We start from the raw sequence: 21,595 nt of genomic DNA, 5'->3' as shown, positions 1-21,595 counted from the left end.
GCTCTGTTGTTGGCTCATTACTGCTGATCTAAGCCTACAACAGAGTGCGCTGTCACTGTGCACAGCACACAAGGGTAGGGTCAGAGCAGGTTCTCAGGATGCAGTGACAAGACACGAGACAGGGTATGGGTTGTATAATCAACTTTTATAACTTTGGAGCCGCTGGTGGCTATGCTGAACCAGTAAACAGAGGTAACAACAATTTGACTCCAGTTTGTTCGGGTGGCGTTGTTCCAGTACAAGCACTCGATCACCTCAGCTGAGGAGGTGGAGTTGTATTCTTCCCTGGATGTTCCCAGTCTTGGAGTTTGGTATGTACGATTCGGTGGAGAGTTTGCAGCCTGTGGCGATGATTTCGGACCCAGGACGACTCTCCGGTCCAGGGCTAAGGCTCTTCGGGGTCCAACTCCACCTCCATGATCCCTTTACCCTCTCGTCCAAACAGCAGGGAATAAGGGGTATAGCCAGTAACTCGATGTACCCGGTTATTATAGACCCACACCAGTTCAGAAACATATTCGGGCCAACGAGCCTTCTTGTCACTCTCCAGAGAACGCAGCATTTGAATCAATGTCCAATTAAATCGTTCACAAGCCCCATTTCCTTGCGGGTGATACGGTGCGGTCCGGGATTTGTCAATCCCATAGAGATGATGCAGTTCCTCCATAACTTTTCCCAAAAAACATGCTCCCTGGTCGGAATGTATATGTTGAGGACAGCCGTACACTTGTATAAAGTTTCTGCAAATTGCGGCGGCAGCCGACTCCGCGGTCTGGTCTCGAGTAGGGGTGACCACAGCGAACTTGGTGAAATGATCCACCATGACAAGGCAGTGTTCGTATCCCTGGAATGCGGGACCAATGGTCAGGTAATTCACCATCAGGAGTTCAAGGGGTGCTGAAGTCACAATTGTCTGTGTTGCGGCGTGTTGAGCGGGCGGTTTGGCCAATTCACATAAGCGGCAAGTCCGGCAAACTTCGTACACAACAGCCGGCAAGCGTGGGTGATAAACTTTCTGTTGCAACCATTGCAAAGTCTTTTTAACTCCAAATTGGGCCCCTTTTTCGTGAGCCTCTTGAGCCAGTTCGTGTAGTTGAGCTCCTGGCGTAACCACCTGCCAAACAGTCATTAATAGAGTTGAGCGACTTTTGGTTTTTTAGGGTCGCATTTCGTTTCGTGAAACCCGACTTTTCCAAAAGTCGGGTCGAGCAAGATCGTCCGATTATAGGGAAAAGTCGGGGTCGTCCCGAAACACGAAACCCAATGTAAGTCAATGGGGAATAAAAGTCGGCAGTGAGAGGAGGACAGGAAACACACCTACAGTGCCCATTTGAATGCCAAAAGCATCAATTCTTCTTTATTAAGCTTGTCAACCTTAATTAACTTCATAATACAAGTTACGCACTGAAAAATGGGGGTTATTTGGCTACAAACTGTTGGGGGGGAGGGCTGGCTCCAGGTTTTCATGTGCCCTGGGCGAAAGAGCGCCCCTTTAACACATACCACAACTCATCATGCTCCGATACGGCAGAGAAATAGCGGTATAGTCCAGTGAAAAATACCTCACTTTTTACATCTCATGACGAGGCCCATCTATTTCTCCATACAGAATCATTGGTCCCATATAATGTTTGAAACAGTATATGATGAGCTCCACATAATGCTACAGTATATGTTGGTCCCCATGGATGAAGCTCCACTGTCTTATGGGCCCAAATAATGCTCCAAACATAATGGGCCCCATTTCTAATGCTCTAGTGTATAGTGGGCCCTGTAAATGCTGCTCCAGTGTCTGATGTCCACCTTTGGAATGTTCCAGTGTATGGTGGGCCCCATCTATCATTCTCCAGAGTATAGTGCTCCCCAAAAATTGCTGTCCCAACATTGAAAACAATCAAATAAGTCTCCTCGCTAGGGAATCCCAGTACTTGTCTGGACAGGTGCTGTAGCTTGCTTAACAGCTCGCCAGCCGTTCTCACGCCCAGTATGGATTACACGTGATTGCACAAAGGTTAGAAAGGGTACCGTATCCCCGGATAACATGTATGGATAGCGTACACATTCAAAATATATGTCTCAGGAGGCAGGCTCAGACGGTGTTAGGCCCAGTATGGATTGCACGTGATTGCACAAAGGTTAGAAAGGGTACCGTATCCCCGGATAAAATGTATGGATAGCGTACACATTCAAAATATATGTCTATACAGCATGAGGCAGGCTCAGACGGTGTTAGGCCCAGTATGGATTGCACAAAGGTTAGAAAGGGTACCGTATCCCTGGATAACATGTATGGATAGCGTACACATTCAAAATATATGTCTATACAGCATGAGGCAGGCTCAGACGGTGTTAGGCCCAGTATGGATTGCACGTGATTGCACAAAGGTTAGAAAGGGTACCGTATCCCTGGATAACATGTATGGATAGCGTACACATTCAAAATATAAGTCTCAGGAGGCAGGCTCAGACGGTGTTAGGCCCAGTATGGATTGCACGTGATTGCACAAAGGTTAGAAAGGGTACCGTATCCCCGGATAAAATGTATGGATAGCGTACACATTCAAAATATATGTCTATACAGCATGAGGCAGGCTCAGACGGTGTTAGGCCCAGTATGGATTGCACGTGATTGCACAAAGGTTAGAAAGGGTACCGTATCCCTGGATAACATGTATGGATAGCGTACACATTCAAAATCTATGTCTATACAGCATGAGGCAGGCTCAGACGGTGTTAGGCCCAGTATGGATTGCACGTGATTGCACAAAGGTTAGAAAGGGTACCGTATCCCCGGATAACATGTATGGATAGCGTACACAATCAAAATATATGTCTCAGGAGGCAGGCTCAGACGGTGTTAGGCCCAGTATGGATTGCATGTGATTGCACAAAGGTTAGAAAGGGTACCGTATCCCCGGATAACATGTATGGATAGCGTACACATTCAAAATATATGTCTCAGGAGGCAGGCTCAGACGGTGTTAGGCCCAGTATGGATTGCACGTGATTGCACAAAGGTTAGAAAGGGTACCGTATCCCCGGATAACATGTATGGATAGCGTACACATTCAAAATATATGTCTATACAGCATGAGGCAGGCTCAGACGGTGTTAGGCCCAGTATGGATTGCACGTGATTGCACAAAGGTTAGAAAGGGTACCGTATCCCCGGATAACATGTATGGATAGCGTACACATTCAAAATATATGTCTATACAGCATGAGGCAGGCTCAGACGGTGTTAGGCCCAGTATGGATTGCACGTGATTGCACAAAGGTTAGAAAGGGTACCGTATCCCTGGATAACATGTATGGATAGCGTACACATTCAAAATATATGTCTCAGGAGGCAGGCTCAGACGGTGTTAGGCCCAGTATGGATTGCACGTGATTGCACAAAGGTTAGAAAGGGTACCGTATCCCCAGATAACATGTATGGATAGCGTACACATTCAAAATATATGTCTATACAGCATGAGGCAGGCTCAGACGGTGTTAGGCCCAGTATGGATTGCACGTGATTGCACAAAGGTTAGAAAGGGTACCGTATCCCTGGATAACATGTATGGATAGCGTACACATTCAAAATATATGTCTCAGGAGGCAGGCTCAGACGGTGTCAGGCACAGTATGGATTTACGGCCCAGATTACACAGCGGAGGAGCAGGGAGAGGTAAAGATTGCAAATGCTGGGGCCCTGCCCAAGCAAGGGGGGCCCACTCGTGGGCGTCGGTACTGGCACTGGGCCCCTCATAGTACAGCGGTGTGTCTGACGGCGGGTGTGCACCACCACCATCAGAGACACTTGATTGCACTATGAGGGACCCTGTGCCAGTGCCCGCGCCCAAGAGTCGGCCTACCCACCTGTCCAGGGCAACGGCACTCGCACGGTGTCGTGCGGTAGGTGGTGACCCCGGCCATGGGGGGGGAGGCAGCACAGTTAGGGAGTTTTAGAAAGTGGCATATGTTGATGTTGGACATTCAGCTGATGCAAAAGGTGAAATAGGTGAAGTACCAGGAAGAGGTGGACCAAAGCAAGTCATTTTTCTGTCACCCTATGTGTCATCAGGGGAAGGTGGGACAAAATCCTTGGAAACCCATGCGTGGTTCATTTTAATGAAGGTTAGATCATCCACATTTTGGGTTGACAGACGGGTCCTTTTTTCTGTCAGGATTGATCCAGCTGCACTGAAGACTCTTTCCGATAGCACACTTGCAGCTGGGCAAGCGAGCTCCTGTAAGGCATATTGGGCCAATTCAGGCCAGGTGTCCAGTTTAGCAGCCCAATAGTCAAAGGGGAATGACCTGTGTGGGAGAACATCGATATGGGAGGAAAAGTAGTTTGTAACCATAGTTGACAACTGCTGTCTCCTGTCACTTTCCATCGATGCAGTATTACCAGTTGTGTGAGCGGTATTTGAAAAATCAGTCCACAACATTGTCATGAAACCCCTGTCTCCAACGCCACTTCTGCTGTGTGCACCACGAACACCTCTGGCAAGCTGCCCCCGGTCCGTACGGCTCGTGTGAGAACCATCACCGCTGCTGTGTGCTGGGAATGCCTCAAGCAACCGATTTACCAGAGTTGCTTGTTTATTAGCCAATATTAGGTCAAGGTTCTCCTGTGGCATGATGTTTTGTAATTTGCATTTATAGCGTGGATCCAGGATGCTGGCCAACCAGTAGTCGTCATCGTTCATCATTTTGGCAATGCGGGGGTCCCTTTTTAGGATCCGCAAGGCATAATCTGACATGTGGGCCAATGTTCCCGGTGTCAATGATGCACTGCGAGTGCTGGGTGGAGGAGCACTTTCTGGCAAATCCACATCCCTCCAGTCACGCACAAACCCTGTACCAGACCTTGCCACGCCAACATTTTCACTTGCCCCACGAGATGCATCCTCCTCTCCTAAGTAATCATCCCCATCATCATCCTCCTCCTCCTCTTCTTCCTCCACCTCGTCCAGGAGAGGTCCCTGAGCAGACAATGGCTGAATGTAATCAAGGATTCCCTCCTCCTCTTCCTCCTCATCAACATTGGCTGCAGACGCCTGCTCCTTAAGGTGCGTCAAAGTTTGCATGAGCAGACGCATAAGTGGGATGCTCATGCTTAGGATGGCGCCGTCTGCGCTTACCAGCCGTATGCATTCCTCAAAACACTGAAGGATTTTACAAAGGTCTTTCAGCTTCGACCACTGCACACCTGTCAACTCCATGTCTGCTCTCAAAGTGCCTGGCCGTGTATCCTCCCACAAATGCATTATGGCCTGCCTCTGCTCGCACAGCCGCTCCACCATGTGCAGGGTGGAGTTCCACCTTGTTGCAATGTCGATAATGAGGCGGTGGTTGGGAAGGTGGAGCAATCGCTGCAGCTTCTGCATACGAACGGAGTGTACAGGCGACCGGCGGATGTGCGAGCACAGTCTTCGCACCTTCTGGAGCAGGGCTGTTAACTCCGGATAATTTTTGAGGAAGCACTGCACCACCAGGTTCAAGGTGTGAGCCAAGCAAGGTATGTGGCTGAGTTTTGAAAGGGCTATGGCTGCCACAAAATTACGGCCGTTATCACTAACTACCTTGCCTGCCTCAAGATGTACACTGCCCAGCCATGACTCAGTTTGTCGCTTCAAGTACTCGGCCAGCACCTCGGCGGTGTGTCTGTCGCCCAAACACATCATCTGCAACACAGCCTGCTGACGCTTTCCACTAGCTGCTCGATAGGGGGACACATCGTGTGCAACAGTGGCAGCTGCAGATGGAGTGCTCGTACGACTGCGCTCTGTGGACGAGCTTTCGCTTCTGGAGGAGGAGGAGGAGGAGGAGGGTCGAACGCCTACAGCCAACTGTTTCCTATACCATGGGCTAGGCAGCACTGTCCCACCACCGCTGTCCCCTGTGGACCCTGCATCCACCACATTAACCCAGTGCGCAGTGATGGACACGTAACGGCCCTGGCCATGCCGACTGGACCATGCATCAGTTGTGAGGTGCACCTTTCCGCTCACTGACTGCTTGAGTGCATGGACAATGCGGTCTTTCACATGATGGTGGAGGGCTGGGATGGCTTTGCGAGAGAAGAAGTGGCGACTGGGTAGGTCATAGCGTGGTACTGCATAGGCCATGAGTTCGCGGAAAGCTGTGCTTTCCACCAACCGAAAGGGCATCATCTCAAACGAGATTAGTTTGGCAATGTGGGCGTTCAAACCCAGTGTACGCGGATGAGAGACTGAGTACTTTCTTGACCTACTCATAGTGTCTGGGAGGGTGAGCTGGACTTGAGAGCTGCATATGGTGGAAGTAGCGGTGGACAGGGCGGACTGAGAGAGGGTTGATGATGGTGATGGAGTTGGTGTTCTTTCTGATGGCCTAGAATCAGTCTTTCGTTGATATAACAGTGGGATTCCCTGACTGCTGTGGTCTTGCAACGACACCTCAACATTTGCTGCTGTGCTAACCGGTGGGCTTACAGTGGGGGAAACAATGTAGCGTTGCTGACTACCTTCGTTGTGATCAGTTGCACATGTGGCACTTGAGGTTTGGTGTTGTGTCCACGCTTGCAAGTGCATGCTGGTTAAATGTCTAAGCATGCAACTGGTATTCAAATTTTTCAGATTTTTCCCTCAGCTAAAGGTCTTTGCGCACTTCTTACAGATAACCTTGGCCTGATCATGAGGATTTTGTTCAAAAAAGTGCCACACTGCACTCTTCCTACTTTGGCAGACATTTTGCGGCCTAGCACGCTGTGATCTTTTGACCCTCTGGACAAGCTGTCCAGCAACTCTTTTGATGTTTGGAACCTGTCTTTGGAGTGCTCCGGGCCTGCCAGATAACAGCTGTTGCGATGTCGATGTCTGCTGTGGATGCTCCTCATCTGAGCTATTGGAAGCAGCACCCTCTTCCCCCAATGGATGCCAATCTGGGTCAACAACTGGGTCATCCATCACCTCCTCTTCTATGTCATGTGCACCTTCCTCTGTGTCACCGTGTATGGTGGTATAGTGTGCGGGAAGGGGCACCTGAGTCTCATCAGGGTCAGAATCTGGCTCTGTACACTGCGAGGACAATGTAGTGCTCTGAGTGAATGTACCAGCAGAATCATCCATCAGCGGCTGTGCATCAGTGCACTCCATGTCAGATTCATCTTGGCCTGGGTAATTCACCATTTGACTTGATAATCCAGGCATGGCATGTGAAAACAGCTCCATGGAGTAATCAGTAGTATGGCCTGCGTCATCCTTCAATCTTGGTTGGGGTGAAGGACACAAGGAAAGGTGTGGTTCATGAACATGAGCCTCCAATGACGACTCAGTGCTTTTACTTTTTACAACTGAAGAAGAGGAGGCGATAGAGCTGGAGGCTGAGTCAGCAATGTAAGACAAAACTTTTTCCTGATGCTCTGGCTTTAAAAGCGGTTTGCCAACTCCTAGAAAACTAAGTGTTCAAGGCCTTATGTAGCCAGACGATGACGCAGGGTCAGCACCTCCTGCATTCGGTCCTATTTTGCTCTTGCCACTACCATCAGATCCACCACAAACACCATCATTACCAGCTGCCAACCCCCGCCCAATTCCACGGCCTCTTCCACCAGCCTTCCTCATTTTTGGTAGAAATGTAGACAAAATCCAACAAACTATATAGTAATGTAAAACAAGGTACAAGGTGTCTATAGGACATGGGAGATTTTGAATTTCTGCACACACTTTTGGACACTGGACACTTTTGGATTGTGTGAGGCCCACTGATATCTGAGCGCTATGTGACAGGCTCGATGGCACTGCTGTGACAAAAGTGACTAGAGGATAAGGGAGATTTTGAATATCTGCACACACTTGTGGACAGTGGACACTTTTGGATTGTGTGAGGCCCACTGATATCTGAGCGCTATGTGACAGGCTCGATGGCACTGCTGTGACAAAAGTGACTAGAGGATAAGGGAGATTTTGAATATCTGCACACACTTTTGGACACTGGACACTTTTGGATTGTGTGAGGCCCACTGATATCTGAGCGCTATGTGACAGGCTCGATGGCACTGCTGTGACAAAAGTGACTAGAGGATAAGGGAGATTTTGAATCTCTGCACACACTTTTGGACACTGGACACTTTTGGATTGTGTGAGGCCCACTGATATCTGAGCGCTATGTGACAGGCTCGATGGCACTGCTGTGACAAAAGTGACTAGAGGATAAGGGAGATTTTGAATTTCTGCACACACTTTTGGACACTGGACACTTTTGGATTGTGTGAGGCCCACTGATATCTGAGCGCTATGTGACAGGCTCGATGGCACTGCTGTGACAAAAGTGACTAGAGGATAAGGGAGATATTGAATATCTGCACACACTTTTGGACACTGGACACTTTTGGATTGTGTGAGGCCCACTGATATCTGAGCGCTATGTGACAGGCTCGATGGCACTGCTGTGACAAAAGTGACTAGAGGATAAGGGAGATTTTGAATATCTGCACACACTTTTGGACACTGGACACTTTTGGATTGTGTGAGGCCCACTGATATCTGAGCGCTATGTGACAGGCTCGATGGCACTGCTGTGACAAAAGTGACTAGAGGATAAGGGAGATTTTGAATATCTGCACACACTTTTGGACACTGGACACTTTTGGATTGTGTGAGGCCCACTGATATCTGAGTGCTATGTGACAGGCTCGATGGCACTGCTGTGACAAAAGTGACTAGAGGATAAGGGAGATTTTGAATTTCTGCACACACTTGTGGACAGTGGACACTTTTGGATTGTGTAAGGCCCACTGATATCTGAGCGCTATGTGACAGGCTCGATGGCACTGCTGTGACAAAAGTGACTAGAGGATAAGGGAGATTTTGAATATCTGCACACACTTTTGGACACTTTTGGATTGTGTGAGGCCCACTGATATCTGAGCGCTATGTGACAGGCTCGATGGCACTGCTGTGACAAAAGTGACTAGAGGATAAGGGAGATTTTGAATCTCTGCACACACTTTTGGACACTGGACACTTTTGGATTGTGTGAGGCCCAATGAATATCTGAGCGCTATGTGACAGGCTCGATGGCACAGCTGTGACAAAAGTGACTAGAGGATAAGGGAGATTGGATTGCTTTTAAAAAAGCAGTTTGCGGAGCAGTGGGTAAACAGCAATGCCAGCCTGTCAGGAAGCCTTAGAAGGCAGCCCAACAACCAACACCACTGATACACCACTATATAGCCTCCCCTTGCACTGTACACACAGTGACTGGTGTGTTGTGCAGGCCAAATTGCTAGCAGCAGAAGCAGTTTTTTTGTCTTCTTCCCTGCCTAACACTCTCCCTACAGAATCAGCAGCAACCTCTCCCTATACTAAGATCGGCAGAAGTAAGATGGCGGTCGGCGTGCACGCCCTTTTATACCCCCTGTGACGCCCACCAAAGCAAGCCAATCACTTGCATGCCCTTCTGAAAGATGGTGGTGACCCGTGCCTATGTCATCACGTTGCCCACAGTGTCCGTGGATCCTGATTGGCTGAAAAAGAGCGCAAAACAAACTTTTGAAACGCGACTTTGGCGCGTAAGTCGCCGACCTCGTGGCCGACCTCATCCTAGGGTCGGGTTTCGTTTCATGAAACCCGACTTTGCCAAAAGTCGGCGACTTTTGAATTTTTTCAACCCATTTCGCTCAACTCTAGTCATTAAGGTTGTTTGTGATGTTATTTTATGGTACAATAGTCCCTTTCAGATAACCAACCTCTCCCATTGTCGCAGCATCAGCGACAGGTCTTGGGTCAAAGCTTGTCGTTGAGTATCAGTGGGCAATTGGCCAGCGGCGACCCACGTCCGGAGAAGTCCCACTTCCTCGTCTTCTTGTTGTTGTTGTATCCACTTATTCCGAGATTGTTCCAGTATGCTTCTGAGCACTGCAGCGGTGAGGGCGAACGGTATTTCTTCTCCTTCTAATTCTTCGTCTCGATCCTGTCCCGGAGTTGCATATCGAATCCTGGAGAGTACGTCAGCATGAACATTCTCGGCCCCTCTTTTGTAGATGATTTTATAATTGAACTTTGTCATCTGGGCCACCCATCGCTGTTCCAGAGCCCCCACTTTGGCATTTTCCAAATGAGCCAGCGGGTTGTTGTCCGTTCGCACCACCACCTCGGAGCCCGCTAGGTACTCTGCAAATCTCTCTGTCATGGCCCACACCACTGCGAGGAGCTCGAGCTTGAAGGAGCTGTAATTGTCAGGGTTACGCTCAGAGTCATGGAGTGAGCGGCTTCCATATGCGATCATCCTCTCCTGGCCGTTTTGCACTTGTGACAACACAGCCCCCAGCCCGTGAAGACTCCCGTCAGTGTGTAGGATGAACGGTTGTGAGAAGTCCGCATAAGCTAACACTGGGGCATCGGAGAGCGCAGCCTTGAGGTCTCGGAAGGCCTCTTCCTGAGGGTGTTGCCACTGGATTCTTCGTCCATTGGCCCCAGCGGGAGCCCCCTTTAGCAGGTCGTGCAGGGCTCGAGCTCGACGTGCAAAATTCTATACGAAACGACGGTAATATCCGGCTAACCCCAGAAAAACCGGCGCATCTTTTACCATCTGGGGGGTAGGCCATTCCTGGATAGCAGCAACTTTCTCCCAGGATGGCCTCACACCCTCTGCCGAAATGACATAACCCAGATACTCAATCTGGGAGCGAAATAGGTGGCATTTCTGGGGCTTCACCTTCAACCCGTACTTTTGCAGCCGGCTGAGTACATGCCCCAACCACTTTAGGTGGTCCTCGAATGTGGCGGCATAGACGATGATATCGTCCAGGTAGATCAACGTGGCCTCAAAATTGAGATCTCCTAGACACCGCTCCATCAACCGCTGAAAGGTCCCGGGGGCGTTGGCCAGTCCAAACGGCATCCGATTAAACTCAAATAGTCCCATGGGCAATATGAACGCCGTCTTGGCTCTATCTTCTTCTGACATGGGCACCTGCCAGTACCCACTGGCTAAGTCCAGGGTCGAAAAGTATGTTGCCTTTCCGAAGGCGGACAAGGATTCTTCTCTGCGGGGCAGTGGATACGAGTCTTTAATAGTGCAAGCATTCAGTTTCCGATAGTCCACACAGAACCGTAGTGTGCCATCTTTCTTCCGGACCAACACGACTGGAGCCGCCCAGGGGCTTTGACTTTCTCGTATCACCCCTTTTCGCAGCATCTGTGCCAGCAAAGTTTTTACTTCTTGATAGAGTTGTGGAGGAATCTGTCGATATCATTCCCGGATAGCGGCCCCTCCTGCTGTGGGAATTTCATGAGTAATGGCGGTGGTACACCCAAAATCTTCTTCATGACTAGCAAATACTTTGTGGTACTGTCCAAGCAATGCTTTTATCTGTGAGAGTTGGGTTGCAGTTAACCCGGAAAGCTTGGCCCGCATCTGCTCCAGAATATTTTGACTCTTCTCCTGAGCCGAGACTTCGGTGGCCTGTAGGGTTCGAATCGTGACTTCCCACAGATCCTCGGGGTGTATTCGTAATTGAACCGCCGGGGCTGTCAGCACTTCCTCTAAGGGTCTTACTAGTTTGGCCAGTTCAGTCCGTGCTTTTAAAACGGTGTCTCGGTCTTCAAGGTTAACGCAGCGTACCAGGACGGTTCCTTTTTGCACGGTAGCCAGGGAATGGGCCACCAGTATGCCAGGAGGCAAGCGCTCCGAGTGACACGGCTCCACCTGCACCTCCACGCCCTCCAAAGGTTTTGAGGCTCGAATTGGTAGGGCCACCACAGTCTGCCCAGGAGGTAATACAAGCAGGGGAGCCGCTGACGTGATGACCTTGCCTAGAGCCTTGCCTTCCCGGCAGTCCTGATGCACCCGCGCACCTCGAACCAGCTGATGGAATACCTGTCCTTGAGCTGTGCGAGAACCTCACTGCTTCAGTATCTTTCATGTAGGATCATTAAGCAACAGGTTGCCAAAATCTCGTAAAATATTCATGCCTAGGGTGACAGGGTGTCGTGGATCAGCTTCTCCTTGAGTCAGCACCACCCCTCTGCGACCAAGGGGTTTACCGCACAATGTCACCTGCACCCACACTACCCCGGCAACCGGGACCGGCAGTTGGTTGGCGGCTATTAATCTGATCATGGGCCTCCACTGAGGCCTTGCTGCCTCCAAAAAATGTTTTGTTGAAAGTACGTTGCGGACATAGTGGTTACTTGTGACCCCGTGTCCACCAGACACCGGACGGTCCGGCCCTCCACTTCTGCCCAAACCACTGGACACTTTGCTACCAAATCTTCGGGACTTCCACCACCCCTAGTTGTGGTCTTCGGCTCCAAGCGGCGTCCCCCCAAAGCCCGGAGCCCTTTAGTTTAATGGCCGCCGGGGTGGGTATCTCCCACGCCGTGGACACTCTCGGGCGAAGAGACCTGGTTCTCCACACTCATAACACCGGGCCGGCATAGACTGACCACCCCGCGGGGAGCGTGACCCCCAGGGGCCGGGATTAAAGCTAGGTCGTCCAGTCCCAGTTTCGGTTCTTCTCTTTACTTCGGCCAACTCGCCCTTAATATTTTTCAATTCTCTCTTCATCTCCTCCACCCACTGAGGTTCCTCCACTGCGTTCAAGGAGGCCTCCACACCTCGGACCTTCCCCACGGGGACCGCCATCCCCTGTTCTTGCTCTCGAACCCGTGCCTGACTTCCCACTTCTGAAAAGTCTATTTGGGGGTTCATTCTGATCTGCTCCCGTAATGCTTGCTTTATTAGTGTATCTCGCACCAGTAGGTCACATAGGGTAATGTCAACAGGTCCTACCCCTACCCCGTCTTTTCTTTCAATAGTCGTATGCAATTCTTGCAGGACATTCATGTACTGAGTGATCATCTCCCCTTCTGCCTGCATCCAACTAAACAGACGGGTCCTCAACTCTCCCACATTAGTGGGATCCCCGTGGGTCTGTTCCACTATCTGTAACACTTTTTCAAAAGTGTTGCGGTACCCCGGAGGTTTCAACATCACTGACCTACGCACCTCCCCGTCTAGGGCCATGAGTGCCACTTCGGCTTCCAAGTCAGGGGTCATTGGGGGTATCCGAAAGAGCCCCCGCATCCGCTCTGTCCAGCTCCATAACATAGTATTGGAGCCGGAAAATCTAGGCAGGTTGTTCAGCATGGCCCCCAATGAAATGCTGGTACGGGGACCCTAATTTGTTGTAGAGTTTACAGCTCCGCCCTGATCTGGGCCACCACTGTCCGTGCTCGGAGAATGCATCCTGCCGACTACGGCAAGTGTAGGGTCAGAGCAGGTTCTCAGGACGCAGTGACGAGACACGAGACAGGGTATGGGTTGTATAATCAACTTTTATAACTTGGAACCACTGGTGGCTATGCTGAACCAGTAAACAGAGGTAACAACAATTTGTCCTCGCAGGGACTCAAAAACCATAAAACAATATCTTTATATTAACTGGGAGCAATCCGGCTAGTCCGGGTGTCGAAAGATGGAGTATGACAAACTAGGGTACTTATTACTATAGGTCACTTATCCTTCCATGTGTCGCTCGAAGTCGCAGATGTGGCCGCTTAGAGGTTGCTGATGCTGTCACCTCGAAACCTCGGAGTCCTGGGAAGGTTTGGGCACAACAGGCCCTGGGGAACCTATGCCGGTGAGGCGCAACAGGCCCTGAAGAAACTGTGACGGTGGGGCGCAACAGGCCCTAAAGAAACTGTGACGGTGGGGCGCAACAGGCCCTAAAGAAACTGTGACGGTGGGGCGCAACAGGCCCTGAAGAAATGGTGCCGGTGGGGTGCAACAGGCCCTGAAGAAACTGTGCCGGTGGGGCGCAACAGGCCCTGAAGAAACTGTGCCGGCGGGGCGCAACAGGCCCTGGAGAATCTGTGCCGGTGGGGCGCAACAGGCCCTGAAGAAACGGTGCCGGTGGGGTGCAACAGGCCCTGAAGAAACTGTGCTGTTGGGGCGAAACAGGCCCTGAAGAAACTGTGCCATTGGGGCGCAACAGGCCCTGAAGAAACTGTGCTGGTGGGGGCGCAACAGGCCCCAAAGAAACGGTGCTGATGGGGCACAACAGGCGTCTCCTTGCGGCTCTCGTCTCACCGCGGAGTTATGATGCAGTCTCTAACTATAACTGTTCACCAACCTCTGCTCAGGGTCCCTTAGAAAACCAGACGGGGGCCTCTACTGCCGCCGGTAGCGAGGTGGTGCCCCCTGGGGCCGGTGATGACAGGGCCGTAGCTGTGGGAGAAGGCAGGGGGGCAGTGTCCTGATTGCGGTAAAGGAATGGTCTGTAGTCGCAGCCGTCACTGGAGGTCGCAGAATTGTCACAACAGGGCGGGAAACAGCGGGGGCAGCTGTATGCGACCGTATGAGGGGAGCGGCCGCCGGTGAAAAGCCCTCACGTGTCACTTGTCGGTGAGTGGGCAGCTTCCCTTCCACAGGCCCCTGTTGGTCTCCCCAAAACACATTGTCTGCTCCCTTGGTCCTCTCTCTCTCACACCGCTTCCTGTCTGACGTCCGGCTCTCTGTCAACTCCCACTTCAGCGCGCCCCCTGTTCCCTTTAAGCTTGCCCCGCCCCCTGTTTCCCTGACAGCTTCAGTCAAGTGTTTCCTTTTACTGTCCTCCCAGTATCGCTCCCTCAGGAACCCTGATGGCAGTCCCCTGGGTACCTGCCCATTCACTGTCTGGGAGTCCTCCTCCCCACACAAGGACTAGCCCAGACCCTGAAACTAGCATTACTGATGGGGCTTTGTCTTGATACAGGAAGTTGGAGAATATCTAGGTCTTTCTACAGGAAGTGAGAGGAGGGGCTTTGTCTCTCTTGAGGAAGGTCTTGCCCTCTGTACAGGAATAGCAGGGTTGGGTTTTGTTCCCTATAAAGGGATTTAAGGGGTAAGTTTCCTCCTTTTTTGAGAGTGACATGCCAGGTCTGGCATGCCACTATGAGGAGAACTAAACGCCTCACATGTTCCTCTAGGAAATTAAATATGCAAATTGTCTCATCAGAGAGGAAAAGGTCTAGAACTCTAAAGCCACCTGTTGGAAGTAGCAATCCTACAGTCCTAATAAAGTACCTTTAAAGGAAATGGTCCCTCTACCAGAAGTGGGGGTGCAGGGTCTTTGTCTCTGCTCCTACTCTCCTGTTTCTTAAATTGCATAGAGGCATAACAGAGAGGTAGGTTTTTAGTTCAGGACCGACAATACATTCAACAATCGCAGGAGAAAAGCATAAGGAAAAGGGTTCCAGCACCTGTAGTGCTGGCTGAATGTTGATGCAAAATAGTGTGTGGCAAGTTACATAACATGAAAATAAGAACAGTTCCCGGATATGTTACACCATTATGGTTTTATCTTGAGGAAGACAAGGACAATAAGAACATGTCGTTCTACAAGTTTTGTGCGGAGGGACAGGACAGGTGCACTTCAAGTATTTGAGCTCTGAGTGTCACTTATTAAAACTGGAAAAAAGTGTAGAATCCCAAATAATATTTGAGTATTTTTCCTTTCTGTCGTCTTACCTTCATTTCCCTTGGTGCAAGTTTTGCCATCCTCTTCCAGGAAATATCCTTCATGACACTCACATTTGTAACTTCCCGGAGTGTTTCTGCAGATCTGGGAACAGACCGTCTGGTTCTTCAGCGCGCACTCATCGATATCTGGAAGAAACACAAAGCAGGCAATCAATGGCAGGACTGTGTTATCGGGGGAAGCGGAGAGACACCGATATTTATTCACTGCTATTTGCAATGTTACTTTGTTTTTTATTCAAGATGTATTGGTATAAAAAAAAAGTGGTCCAAGCAAAAATAAATTGCAGCGCTCACAATTTACCTTCGAGAATCGCACGGTACTCGATCATTCTTGTCTATACAAGACATCGAAACCGCACTTAGTTGACAGCCAATCAGTGAGAGACACGGACTCTCCAATAAGATGATCGAAAGAGGGTCTACCCGAAACTGATTGTCAACTGTATGAAAAGGATAGACAATCACGTTCATACAGTCTTTAATTTAAAGGCAATGGTATCCAGTGGAATGTTCTCTTTTTAATCCTACTATGGGCTATGTTATCAGACTGTCATGGTTGGCCAAAATGGTCACCACCAGCACCCTTGTACTAAGATCCAGCAGATACGAGTGGGTAACATAGTAACATAGTTTTGAAGGCTGAAGGAAGACCTTATGTCCATCTAGTTCAGCCTATTTTTAGTGCAGCTGTTCTGCATTGTTGATCCTGGGGAAGGCAAAAAACCCACAGAGTAGAAGCCAATTTTCTCCATAGGGAAAAACATTCCTTCCCCTAAGCTGGGTCAACCATCTAACTATAATATTCGGTTATTCGTAACCTTCTATACTGTTACTCACAAGAATAGCCTTTTCTTAAATTCATTCAGTGAGTTGGCCATCACCACTTCCTCAGAAAGAGAATTCCAGAGCCTCACTGCTCTTACCGTGAGGAACCCTCTTCTATGCTGGTGCAGAAATTGTCTTTCCTCCAAACGAAAAGAATGCCCCCTTATGCTTGTCACAGTCCTTGGTACAAACAGTTCATTGGAGAGATTTCTGTATTGCCCTCTGATATACTTGTACATATATATTAGGTCTCCCCTAAGTCTTCTCTTTTCTAGAGTAAATAGACCTAATTTTGATAACCTTTCTGGGTATTGTAGTGAACCAACTCCATTTATCATTTTAGTAGCTCGCCATTGAACCCTTTCAAGTTCAGTAATGTCTTTCTTGAGCACCGGCGTCCAAAATTGCACACAATACTCCAAGTGTGGTCTGACGAGTGATTTGTACAGAGGGAGAATTATGTTTTCATCTCGTGTCCCCAGACCTCTTCTAATGCATCCCATGACCCTATTTGCTTTGGTGGCAGCTGCCTGACACTGGGCACTCCAATTTAGCTTCTTATTGACTAAGATGCCTAAGTCTTTTTCCATGTCTGATTTCTCCAGCAGTTTCCCATTTAGTTAGTAATTGTAGCATCTGTTTCTCCTTCCCATGTGCATAACCTTACACTTATCTGTGTTAAACCTCATTTGCCATTTTTCAGCCCAATTCTCCAATTTACTCAAATCTGTCTGTAGTTGCAAACTGTCCTCCTTTGTGTTAACTACCTTACATAGTTTTGTATCATCTGCAAATACTGATATTTTACTGTGTAAGCCATCCACTAGATCATTAATAAATATATTAAATAGTAGGGGGCCCAATACAGAACCCGGTGGTACCCCACTAGTAACCCTGGCCCAATCTGAGTGTGCACCATTAATAACCACTCTTTGTTTTCTATCACTAAGCCAGCTACCTACCCATCTACACACATTTTCCCCTAGCCCAAGCTTTCTCATCTTACTTACCAATCTTTTATGTGAGACAGTGTCAAATGCTTTAGAGAAGTCGAGATAAATGACATCCAATGATTCTCCTTGGTTCATTTGAGAGGTTACATCCTCATAGAAGCTGATCAGTTTAGTTTGACAAGAGCGATCCTTCATAAATCCATGTTGATATGGAGTTAAACATTTATTAACATTGAGATATTCCATATTGGTATCCCTTAGAAACCCTTCAAAAATTTTACCCACAACAGATGTTAAGCTTAGCGGCCTATAGTTTCCAGGTTCCCTTTTACACCCCTTTTTGAATATTGGTACCACATTTGCTTGCCGCCAATCAAAAGGAACAGACCCTGTTTCTATAGAGTCTTTAAATATAAGGAATAGAGGCCTGTCTGTCACATTACTTAACTCCCTTAATACCCGAGGATGAATGCCATCAGGGCCTGGTGATTTGTCAATTTTAATCTTACTAAGGCGGTTCTGCACTTCTTCCTGGGTTAGGCAGGTAATACTTAATGGGGAGTTTACATTATCACTCTGCATTTCCCCTGGCAAATCCTTTTCCTGTGTGAACACTGTTGAGAAAAAAGTATTTAAAACATTTGCTTTTCCCACATCGCTCTCTATGATTTCACCCTCATTTTTCTTTAAAGGGCCGACACCATCAATTTTAATCTTTTTACTGTTTATATAATTAAAGAATAGTTTGGGGATTGTTTTACTTTCCTTAGCAACGAGTCTCTCAGTTTCCACTTTTGCTAAATGTATTTGTTTTTTACACATTTTATTTTTTTCTCCATAACTTTTTAATACTTCTTCATTGCCTTCTTGTTTTAGCTTTAGGGTAAGGAAGGTATAGTACAAATATGGCCACGTTTAGTTCAGCTCCAAATTCCGAGGACAGGAAAAAAGGGACTTCAAAAATGTCAACATGTAGGGAAAGAATTATATTATTGTATTCACCCAAAACATTCATTAGTAGAAAATTAACACCACCGGGCCATGAGTCCGAGCAGCGGATTCCCAAATGGACTCTATTTGCCTGTTTAGCTTGGTAACGACCTATCCAAAAACAACAATAACAGTGGTACATTGTATTTCTCCTCATTTATCCTCACTCTGATATGTTCTGCAAGACTTCCAAAAATCAGATCCTTCATCCATGAGCTCCTGCAGCCAACCGGGCCAAATAAAGAAAAAAAAGATGAGAACGTTCTCAGCGCAGAAATAATAATAGGAATGGATGGGTTAAGTACTACACTTTCTTGGTGAAAACTGCTCTCTGGTGAAAAGTAAGAGCCTGTTATTGATGTCTTATATAAAAATGGATGTACGATGTGCTGTGTTTGGCAACCACCGAGAGTCAATCATTGCTGCAGAACGTCTCGTAAAACACCAAGATCCCATCTAGAAGGAAAAGCTGAAATGTGATATCTCCTTAAGACTAAAAACCACTTTCAAGGCCGAGCAAACTCGATGGAGAGTGCACTCCTATTCTTCATGCCCGTATCGTCCAATGAATGCATTGCGGTCTGATAGATGATCCAATTATTCAGTTCAGGCGAGGACTGTTCGGAGATCTCGGAGGAGACATTTTCATCAGCATCACACGTAGGTAGGACGTAAAGATGTAGCAACCTCATCAGTTCTCGAGAAACGGAGCAGGAAACTTCACAAATGTGGTCCAAGATTCGGGAGGAATTTTTTGTGCTGTCCCTGAAGTCACTGTGAACGTGTCCTTGGATGCCCAATAATTAAAAGAGGTGTTGAGAAAACAATTGTCTAAGGCTTCAGGAAATCTTCTCATACATTGACAAGGTTCGGGTAAAAGCCAGCCATCTGTGTCCAGGGACAGTGAGGTTGGGTGGACCATGATCTAGGATTTCCCCCTCATGGGTGTTATGCTAAATTTGGCTGGTATACATAATATCTATATCTGGGAAAGCTTAGTGACAATCATTGTGGCTGTTAATGCATCTGAACCATCCAAAAGATGATATCCATAAGATTTTTGATTGTAGCAGAGATGACAGAATCTTTTCGAATTTGCCAGATTCACCAAATTTTTCCTGAAAATTTTGATTTGCCATGAATTGATTTGCAAAGATTCGAACGTATTGCCAAATTTCCACCTGCCCTGAAAAACATGTATGACACTAGTCTCTTTTCCTCACACCCTAATCTTCTTCATTTCGGTCCTGTCACACACTATCTCCAGGTCCAGATGAATTACACCCCAGTGTACTGAAGGAGATAGCAGAAGAAATTTTTGAACCCCTCTCCATAATCTTTGAAAATTCTTGGAGAACAGGAGAAGTGCCAGAAGACTGGAGAAGAGCAAATGTTGTTCCTATCTTCAAAAAGGGGAAGAAGGTGGACCCAGGCAACTATAGGCCGGTGAGTCTGACTTCTATACCAGGAAAGATCTTTGAACAAATTATTAAACAACATGTATGTCAGTACCTGGATAAGAATGAAGTGATTAAACAGAGTCAGCATGGGTTTGTAACTAATAAGTCATGTCAGACTAACTTAATTTCCTTCTATGACGGAATCACTGATTGGGTGGATCAAGGAAATGCTGTAGATATAGTATATCTTGACTTCAGCAAAGCATTTGACAAAGTCTCTCATACAATCCTTATTGAAAAAATGACTAAGTATGGAATGGACAAGGCAACTGTTAGGTGGATTCATAACTGGCTTAGTGATCGGACCCAAAGAGTGGTCGTAAATGGCTGCACATCCAGTTGGAAGAATGTCTCAAGTGGGGTACCACAGGGCTCTGTCCTGGGCCCTGTATTGTTCAACATCTTTATCAACGATTTAGATGAAGGAATTGAGGGTAAACTGATTAAATTTGCTGATGACACAAAGCTAGGAGGGATAGCTAATACTAGAGAAGAGAGAGAGAGGATTCAAAAAGATATAAATAAACTGGAGAAGTGGGCAGCAACTAACAGAATGGTTTTTAACAGGGAGAAATGCAAAGTACTACATCTGGGCAATAAAAATGAAAAAAGCATATACAGAATGGGAGGAATAGGGCTAAGCAACAGCACATGTGAAAAAGACTTGGGTATACTAATAGATCACAGACTGAATATGAGTCAACAGTGTGATGCAGCAGCAAAAAAGACAAATGCAATTCTAGGATGTATTAACAGAAGCATACAGTCTAGATCACGTGAAGTCATTATTTCCCTCTACTCCTCTTTGGTCAGACCTCATCTGGAATATTGTGTCCAGTTTTGGGCACCACATTTTAAAAAAGACATCAACAAACTGGAGCAAGTTCAGAAAAGAGCGACCATAATGGTGACCGGTCTGCAAACCCTGTCTTATGAGGAAAGGTTGCAGGATTTGAGAATGTTTAGTTTGCAAAAGAGAAGACTGAGAGGAGACTTAATAGCTGTCTACAAATATCTAAAGGGCTGTCACATTGTAGAAGGATCAACTTTATTCTCATTTGCACAAGGAAAGACTAGAAGCAATGGGATGAAATTGAATGGGAGGAGACACAGATTAGATATTAGAAAAAACTTTTTGACAGTTAGAGTGATCAATGAGTGGAACAGGCTGCCACGGGAGGTGGTGAGCTCTTCTTCAAAGGAAGTCTTCAAACAGAGGCTGGACAGACATCTGACTGGGATGATTTAGCGAATCCTGCTTTGAGTAGGGGGTTGGACCAGATGGCCCAGGAGGTCCCTTCCAACTCTACGATTCTATGATCTGCAAGGTTTCTTCAGTGCTTTATGGCTTTTTCTCCCTATCGCTATGGCTAAACTGTGAGCGAGGAAACTTCTCTTCATTTTTGTAGATGGTGATGTTGCACTAAAACAGGATTAATGAGGGTTTCAGAGATCGGACCCCCACCAATCATTAACCCCTTATCAACATTATAGGGTTTGAGTTTAGCATAGGGTCTGTATTTAGGGTTTGTATTAAGGATGAGGTCTAGTTTAGGGTCTGATCATTTCCTGTATTATGAGGGTCTGCTCTAAGGTCGGTGTTAAGACTGAGATCTGGTCTAGAGTCTGTCTTAAGGCTGGAGTCTTGTCTGGGTCTTCATTATAGGTGTGTGAACATGTAAACCCTCTAAACACGATATTTAACATAACTAGTTAGAAAACACCATTACCTGTGTGATGTGAAAATAAACGATAGTCTAAAATAAAGGACCACTTTATTAAACAAATGCACTAAAAATTCTTTCTGATGATACCATCTTTAGACTTATAAATCCCTACTCTTAGCCTGAGCTGATACTGCCCAAC

General features: G+C 47.5%; 1 protein-coding gene across 1 annotated transcript in view; it reads right to left on the bottom strand.

Annotated features, from left to right (window-relative positions):
• Positions 1-21,595, bottom strand: part of CCBE1 (collagen and calcium binding EGF domains 1) — a 381,954-nt gene that overhangs the window by 37,394 nt on the left and 322,965 nt on the right. Inside the window, exon 5 of the mRNA XM_073584790.1 lies at positions 15,490-15,627. Within this exon, the coding sequence (XP_073440891.1) occupies positions 15,490-15,627 (138 nt within the window). The remainder of the gene's footprint in view (positions 1-15,489; positions 15,628-21,595) is intronic.

Source organism: Dendrobates tinctorius, unplaced genomic scaffold, assembly GCF_039654945.1.
Source record: "Dendrobates tinctorius isolate UK_male_01 unplaced genomic scaffold, ASM3965494v1 ptg000085l, whole genome shotgun sequence".
NCBI lineage: Eukaryota > Metazoa > Chordata > Amphibia > Anura > Dendrobatidae > Dendrobates > Dendrobates tinctorius.
Note: the sequence above shows the minus strand (reverse complement) of the source record. Positions and strands in the feature narration are given on the sequence as shown.